Raw genomic sequence first — 8,828 nt, 5'->3', positions numbered from 1 at the left:
TGAACGTGTGTGCGTGCACGTGCGTGTGTGTATACTGTCTTTTGGATGTTTTTCTGTCAGAAGTTTCATTCCCAGTATATAATTATAATTTAGTGAGTTAGGCTTTCTAATTAGGCCGATGATATAATTAGCGCGTGATATTTCATATTAAATACATAAGATAATGCACGAATTTATTATAATATAAGATGGAAGAACAAACTGATTCGTGCACACTTCTAACCTCAAAATTGTATATTTAATTTATAATTATAATTCTGTCTCGGCAACTTAAGTGTGTATTAATTTATCTAAAACTTAAATAATATTATTTAAAAAATATTTATCGGGGTTGTATTTTCCTTATTTTCCATTTTATATGTTTGTCAGCTATCCATTGTAACGGTGTACGCATACGCTCCGCTCAATTAGAACTTTAGCGGATCGTCGGCGTATCAAAAACGGCGGATCGTCCGTGATTGGTCGACGAGTTGATACGCCCGATACGCGCGTATCGCGATACGCGTCATGGGACGTCACCCTTAGTCCCAGTCTACAATAGAGATTTAAGCCCTAAGCCTTAAGAAATTGACTAATCACAGTCGCGCATTCTTCTCATACTTGACCGTGATTGGCCAATTTCTTAAAGCTTAGGGCTTAAATCATCTATTGTAGACTGGGACTTACGCTCCATGTGAAAGCACCCTCAGTTCGCGGAAACATTTGTGTAATATACAAATTAAATGGCTTAGGTGTACAGATCGAAAGCAGCTCGCTATTCCGGCCATATGAAAGAACAATATGGCATCACTGAAACTAGGTGACGCAGTTTCGATCACCACCATGGATTAAAAATACCAAGCATGGATACTATACTACTTTGTGTACTCTTTGTGGTATATTTTGTTCCAATTGAGTCGTGCACATCGCGACACTTTGTGTCTTCTGGGGAGCAATCGCGTGCACCGATCGAATTCGAATTCGAGAAGGAATATGCCATCCGATACCACTCTTCGTACATGATCAATCTATGGTCTGAGGGAAACTATCCTATAATAAATAAGCATGAACCATGAAACCTGTAGAGTAGAGACGTATGAGAAGTCGACCGATCGAATTCGATCGTGCACGCGATCGCTCCCCAGGGGTGCTTTCGCGACGTAGATCAAAATGATCCGGATCAAAATGATTCGTGCTATGATTGGTCAAATCTGGAATTTCATTGAATAAAATTTCAATGTGATGCTACGAAATTTCAGATTTGACCAATCATAGCACGGATCATTTTGATCCGGATCATTTTGATCTACGTCGCGAAAGCACCCCTTGTGTACGTTGTGTTAAAAAGTGTAAAATAATTGGAAAGCACCCACTGTATTTCCACCTTGATGTGTTTCTGACTTTTTGAACAAGTTCAGAGACATTTGTACTCTGCGGATAACGTTTACGAACGCAGCCAAGTGTGCATTAGTTCAGGAGTGCAGCAATAAAGAACAGACCCTAGGATTACAGCAATAAAGAACAGACCCCTTGACTACGACGTTGGTTAGTCGTGTCAGCTGTTAACCTCGTTGTGGGTGATTTGTGTGCCAAAGAAAGAGGAGAAGTTGTAAAGTGCTGATATTTTAAACATTTACTCAAAATGTTAAACAACAAGAATTCAACGGATTTTAATTCTTTCAATACAAGGTCTTCCAAGGAACGTAAAAATTGTCTGAAACGTGCCTTGCAGCAAACCCTTGTTTTACGTAAAAAAAATTTTATTAAGTTTTATCTTCTTGCCTTATATCTATACATACAACTAATTAGTGAATAATTTGCAGAGGAAGTGGTCAATAATTCCACGATAAATAAGCTAGATGAAGCCATAAACCAAGTCGACCATGTTACTTATGAAACAAGCATACAAGAAAAAGGTATAGAATACTAAAATTACATTTTTACTTATATTATTCTTGTATATGTAAATCATGTGTATTGTTCAAAGTTTTGTATTATATATATATTTTTAATTATATATATATATTATTTGCAAATTATATATATACAAATTCAACATATAATGTAAAACATTTATGCATTGAATGATACGCCAGAATAAATATTTTAATTAAAAACTAAAACTTTCTTAGAGTATATATATATTATTTTATTTACTATATCAATATTTTTCTTGTATTACTAATATTTTTTATGTTTGTAGTGTCTAATCAGCAGGAGGTGTTTATTGACTCACAAATGATGACATCATCTTCCAAAGTGCTAAAAACGTGTACTGTTTCATTGACTAAGAGAATGCGTGACTATGATTATGTCGACTTTTCACAAAAATTGGTAGATTTGCTGAAGATTATGTATCTATATTTGTCTATTGGTCAGAAATTTGAGATCATAATTAAAAATATTTATTAAATAGAATCAAATGTATACATTAGTTCGACAAATTTTTATTATTTTATTCGTTTTATGAAATAACAATTAAATATTTGAAGGTTCTATAATGCAAAACGAGAAATATTAGATAATTCTCATCCAAGTGGCTCTTGTATCTAATCAGCTTTTTTACTAATCTAGGTAATCTTGCTAAAAGTTAATTTCTGTTTTTCTGATATAAGACTTCTGTCCATTTTCCAAGATAGTTCCACATCTCAGTTTGGAGAAAAAAGCTTTATAACTGTAGTCCATTTTCTTAAGATTAATATAAACTACAATTGTGTTTATTTACTTTCAAATTAAGAAAAATATTGAGTAAAGCAATTAAATTTGTATATAATGTTTCACTGAAATATTTTTAATTTTGTGTCTCAAATTTTTAGCCGGCGGTGTACATTATCTATATTAAAATTATTTCAAATATATTGTATTGCTGTTTCTAAGCATTTTTATTTATATTTTATATAATTATTTTTATCGAATTTATGTCTTAGGTAAAACATTTGCAAGGAACATCAGGAAAAGCACAATCTCCAAACTGGTCACTTTTAGAAAGACGAGTAACAAAACTGTTTAAAAAAATTGCTAATAGCAACACACTATTAGGTCTGTTTACAATTATTGACATTGAAAACAAAAAAGAATATGTATTTATTATATAAGTATTAATCTCGTGTGTATTTATTTATGTTTCTAGATATTTTTTATAGACAGCACTGTTAAATAATTTTAAACTTTTACCTATTCATGTCAAGAGGCTAAGTTTCTTGTAATTTTTATTTCAGGCACACTGGATCCTTTAGAGAAGAAGACAATAGTTAGGAAGAAACCTGAGCAGAGAGTAGCATTGCAAGCTGCAATGACTGTACCTGAAAAAGTAGTAAATGCAAACGCAAAAGATGAAGATAGTGTGGAACGTACTGTGAGAAAGATTAAAAAGTTAATTACATGTTACTGTAAGGAAACAGGAAAATCGCTTGATTTCTTTCAACTAATTCTGCATCCCCATGATTTTGGGAAGACTATCAGAAACATGTTATACATATCGTTCCTTGTAAAAGATGGAGTAATAAAATTGAAAAAAGGTATATTTTATTCTATTCAAACAAAAGTAGTTCTATAATTTTATTATCAAATTTCAATGATTATTTTTAGATCGTAGAAGTCTTGTTGTAGAACCATCTAATCATCGCAAGGAAACGAACTCGCAAGAAAAACGATCTGGCAATAGAATAAATATTCAGAATGTCACAGCATTAAACATGAAACAATGGAGAGTAAGTTCAATTCCTTGAAAGAGCTATTGGATGGGTTTAAAATTCGATCAATTTCAACAAATAAAATTCTGTTACTTTTTAAACTGTCATATATAAAAGCTATTTTATAAATATTTAGCTTAGTATGCATTCTGTAACAAACTTATTAATTTGAGAACAAATTTATTAAGCATATTAAAATTGTAGAAAAAATATACAAAATTAAAATTATTAAGTTAATCAAAATGTCTTTTTTCAGATATTAAAAAAGGCGTACCGATTGGAACAACCAATGATTAATTTTGACGAAGGAAAATAATTATTAACGTTCTTTATCAATACAAAGAGTATATGATTTTGTTAAAATTTGTATTTGTGGTGTTGCATAAGTTCAATTATATGTTGTATTAATCATTTTTCCACAATTTCTACTGAAAATTATTCAAATAAAGATATGTAATAAACATTTGTGTTTTTGTAAAACTTTTATTAATATCTAACATATACATCGTGATTTTGCAGTACATGTTATTTTGTAATAACTCAATCATATTAATTAGATCTGTAGAGAAAGTCCAGAAGTAGTGTATGTTAATGTATGCAGAAAATTGAATAATGTTTCTAATTTCTTACGAGCCTTTGTAATAAAAAGTAAAACATAAAGCAACCCTTTAAAATTAATAATTACGGTAACAAATCTTGTATTACAATATATCGCGATAAAGATTTTGTTAACATCTTTTTTATGTACTTTCGCTTATCTTTCATACTTTGTTACTTGAATACTTTTAATACTTGTTCTTTAAATCTTATAATAAAAATGATAAGAAAATGCAAATTTCGTTAAAAGGTTGCTTTCATAAATAAAAGATGATTCAGTATAGTATTTTAACGTTTTTACGATGACTGTAAGTTACTTTATTGTTTGGCTAATGATTCTGCTTTAGTTACTACTTCCTCAATTGGGCCGACCATGTAGAACGCTACTTCTGGCAAGTGATCCAATTCTCCGCCCAAAATCTTCTGGAATCCTTTGATGGTTTCTTGTAATGGTACTAGTTTACCAGCATGGCCAGTGAACACTTCAGCGACCTAGAATGATATGATCGAATCCTTATATGGTGCAATTAGTGTGAATAAAACAGTAACTTATTCAACAAAAAGTTAAACTTTGATTCTACCACGTCACATAATACAGGAAATTTTGTAGAGTGTTTTGTAGAGAAATGTTAAACAAAAGTCGTAAATTTGAATAGTAATAAGTGGATTTTATTATAAATAACAGAAACGCTTTATACGGTTAGACCGGATCTTTTAGTATTTAGTGATATTTTTTCGTTATACATCCTTTTTTTCAAGTAAAACTGTGCGCCGATAACTTTCCGTCTTGAAATACAGTTTGAGCTGATAATAAATTTAATAATGTATCGCGATTTTAGCTCATTGTCAGACTTTTATTAAATTAAATTATAACACTGTATCTCTTGAAGAACATCAATTTAAATAAAAATAAAGAAAAACAATAAATGACAAAATAATTTATGAAAGTAAGCTGTGTTTTAGGAATTACAATTTCCAGAGAACGGATTGTATCAAATTTGTGCGTGCAAAACTTTCTCTTACCTGGAATGGCTGGGACAAGAATCTCTGTATTTTACGCGCGCGCGCAACCGTAAGCTTGTCTTCTTCTGACAATTCGTCCATACCCAAGATTGCAATGATATCCTGTAGTGATTTATAATCCTGGAGGATCTTTTGTACACCACGGGCGATATTATAATGTTCCGTGCCAATAATGTTGGGGTCCATAATACGAGATGTAGAGTCAAGAGGGTCAACAGCTGGATAAATGCCTATATCGCCAATAAATACGTAAAGGATTATCGGACATCGTGACACGATAGATGCAATTTTCAAAAGACACATACCTAATTCGGCAATGGCACGCGACAACACAGTTGTAGCATCCAAGTGAGCGAAGGTGGTGGCAGGAGCAGGATCAGTTAAATCATCGGCAGGCACATAAATAGCTTGAACAGAGGTGATGGATCCTTTCTTCGTCGTGGTGATACGCTCTTGCATGGTACCCATGTCGGTGGCTAACGTAGGTTGATAACCTACAGCGGATGGAATACGACCCAACAAAGCAGATACCTAAAATATATGCATATACACTATAGAAAATATTTAATGTCTAAGACATATTAGTACTTATATTAAGAAGAGTTCGAAAATATTTAATCGCTTTATAAAAACAAAAAATTACTTTGTCAGAAATAGAAATGTTTTTATTTTTAAACAGGTGAATTGCTTCTTACATAGAATGTTTCTTTCTTTTGTGCGCGCGTGTTTAATGAACTCGCAGGCAAGTTTTTTCTATCATTTATATAGGATTACTTAGTAAATGATATACCTATTTACCTCGGAACCAGCCTGAGTAAACCTGAAGATGTTATCAATAAATAGCAGCACGTCCTGACCTTCCTGATCACGGAAGTACTCGGCAACGGTGAGTCCAGTGAGAGCTACGCGGGCGCGAGCACCAGGCGGCTCGTTCATCTGTCCGTACACTAGCGCTACCTTAGAAGTCTTGTCCTTGAGAGAAATAACACCGGATTCGATCATCTCGTGATAAAGATCATTACCCTCGCGGGTCCTCTCACCCACGCCGGCAAACACCGAATAACCACCGTGGGCTTTAGCCACGTTGTTGATCAGTTCCATGATGAGTACAGTTTTGCCGACTCCAGCACCGCCAAATAGGCCTGATACAAGATATCAAAGGGATTCGTAACAGGTAATTCAAATAATATGTACAATTAATATTTTCTCGGTCCTTTTCTGATATAAATCAAATTGAAACTTAAATGCCATTTTTTGAGGACCTGGCAAGGTGGTGGCCATTATATTGCTATGTGAATCATATACCGTATTATCCCACCCTGTACTGCGCGCCGTTACTATCGGACATATAACACAGATTTCCCCTAGGTGAGATCATTATAGTCAGTGAATTAGTTTCAATTTCAAATAATATTGCTAAAGAATCCGCGTCTCTTCTGTTTAATTTCAATAGCTCTATTTCTGCCGCAGTGTATGTCTTACCGATTTTTCCACCTTTGGCATAAGGAGCCAGTAAATCCACGACTTTGATGCCCGTGACTAGAATCTCTTGTTCAACAGACATGTCTACGAATTCGGGAGCGTCTGCATGAATAGCGGCCAGCTTGTCCGTAGGGATGGGTCCACGCTCGTCAATGGGTTCACCGATAACATTGATGATGCGGCCTAAAGTCTCGGCTCCCACAGGAATACGAATAGGAAATCCAGAGTCAAAAACGTTCTGACCACGTACCAGGCCTTCCGTACCTACAAATACAAGAGTGATTTGTAACTGAGTCTACTGAGGCTCTGCAATACTACATCTCCATAAACTCTGCAGCACTATATGGCAAGAGAGAAACAGCAAAAAAAAAAGAAAGAAAGAAAGCGTTACACAGAACTTACAAACAAAAATTCTCGTACAGAACACAGAGCTAAAGGTCAATTTGTACTTATTTCTACACAAATCTATTAACTCTTAATAGAGTTTTCGTTAAGTTTAATGCACAGAAAATCTATAATTAAAATTTGCACATTTAAACACACACACGCACAAACTATGCGTTTTATATTTTAAAAAATATATATTACCGTCCATAGCGATGGTGCGCACCGTGTTTTCTCCAAGATGCTGAGCAACTTCGAGTACCAGCCTGGGTGTACGATTCTGTACCTCCAATGCATTAAGGATAGGGGGAAGAGCGTCGTCAAATTGTACATCAACAACAGCACCGATGACAGCAACTACCTTCCCTTGTGCACCACCCTTGGGTGCAGCTGCAGCTTTGACCGCATAGTCCCTTTCTATTTAAAATAATTAGAGTGAACCTTACACTTGTGTCTCAAAAAATTTATACGTAAGTAAGAAGTTATACTAAAAAATATGACAAATATACCAGTTTTTGGTAACTTTTCATGACAAAGGTTACGATTTTATGATAACGATTAATAGCAGTCTAAACGTCACATAATCAGCTAACCACATGCTCAAAAGTGACAGAATGTTTCACTCTGACGTAAGATTTTGCCTCAAATTACTTCTGGAAATTTCAAGACAAAAGTTTCAAATATTCTATAGTGTAATCATTTTTCGAATCGAAGTCAATAAATTAAATTTTTTCGTCTTTCTTAAAGTCCATTCACCCAAAAAGAAAAAGGATCAACATATAGTTCCGAGTAACGTCTACAATTCATTGTAAAATGGGCTTAAAAGAAGTTGATTTCAAGATATTTTCAAATCTTTGCGCAGATTGAATCACGCTTGGTTGAGGAGTATGTTATGTAACATAAAAATACACTTGCATATATGTGTAACTCGAAACTAATTTCACAACCTCTCCGAAGCATTTCTCAACATGATTCTGTCATATCTCGAAACGTCTTCAAATTATCTCAATAGAGGAAAATATCGAAAGAAACGAAGCAATCAGGGACGTTGAATTTATTATTAAATGTAAACTGTAAGGACAAACGCTTTGCGCGACAAAACATGTTTTTCGCATGCGTTTGAAGCATCGCGAGACACTTGGACCCATGTTTGTAACTTTTTATCTACTCACAGAAATTATATGAATCGGACAGACGAACGTAGCTTCAGGTCGCCATATTGGCAAGTAGAATCCACATCAATGGATAGCCGATTATGTAATCGACAAAAAATTCATTTTACTTGAATAATTTGTATGAAATCCAGAACACATTGGTTATCGTGAACTGTCAGAATTCTAAATTACTTGATTTCTCGTGGAAATATTTGTCGTTCGACTGAAACGTACATGGCAGATGGCTGTACGTCGACAGTATCATGCCTACAGTGCAATCGGCGATTATTATGTTCGTGGAGTTAAATCGCGAAACAAGTACTTACTGTTAACGGCGAGAACGCTCGAAACTTTCGCCACTTCATTCTGCAAGAGAGATTTGGTGCCTCTCAAGGCGCTGGCGGTTGCTTTCGACACTGCGCTTAAGATCATGGTCGGTCGATTGAAGAGAGACTATTGGAACGTATGTTCGATCATAGTCTTTCGTCTCTCATCCAGAGGTTGCGCGCGCACACAA

General features: G+C 34.4%; 2 protein-coding genes across 2 annotated transcripts; one reads left to right on the top strand and one right to left on the bottom strand.

Moving 5' to 3' along the window:
- Positions 1–1,489: 1,489 nt before the first annotated feature.
- LOC105557033 (non-structural maintenance of chromosomes element 4 homolog A-like) lies at positions 1,490–4,132 on the top strand. The gene is made up of 7 exons (XM_012004160.1): positions 1,490–1,727; positions 1,803–1,895; positions 2,183–2,313; positions 2,907–3,018; positions 3,198–3,497; positions 3,568–3,689; positions 3,928–4,132. Exons 1-7 carry the CDS (start codon positions 1,622–1,624, stop codon positions 3,985–3,987), a joined length of 924 nt encoding a protein of 307 aa, XP_011859550.1. The 5' UTR covers positions 1,490–1,621; the 3' UTR covers positions 3,988–4,132.
- A 6-nt stretch (positions 4,133–4,138) lies between these two features.
- LOC105557031 (ATP synthase subunit beta, mitochondrial) lies at positions 4,139–8,828 on the bottom strand. The gene is made up of 7 exons (XM_012004159.1): positions 8,638–8,828; positions 7,362–7,574; positions 6,774–7,037; positions 6,090–6,433; positions 5,597–5,822; positions 5,292–5,521; positions 4,139–4,760 (listed from the first exon to the last, which is right to left on the bottom strand). Exons 1-7 carry the CDS (start codon positions 8,741–8,743, stop codon positions 4,587–4,589), a joined length of 1,557 nt encoding a protein of 518 aa, XP_011859549.1. The 5' UTR covers positions 8,744–8,828; the 3' UTR covers positions 4,139–4,586.

The sequence above is a fragment of the Vollenhovia emeryi genome, unplaced genomic scaffold (assembly GCF_000949405.1).
Source record: "Vollenhovia emeryi isolate VEMERY1.0 unplaced genomic scaffold, V.emery_V1.0 DF939645.1, whole genome shotgun sequence".
Lineage (NCBI taxonomy): Eukaryota > Metazoa > Arthropoda > Insecta > Hymenoptera > Formicidae > Vollenhovia > Vollenhovia emeryi.
Note: the sequence above shows the minus strand (reverse complement) of the source record. Positions and strands in the feature narration are given on the sequence as shown.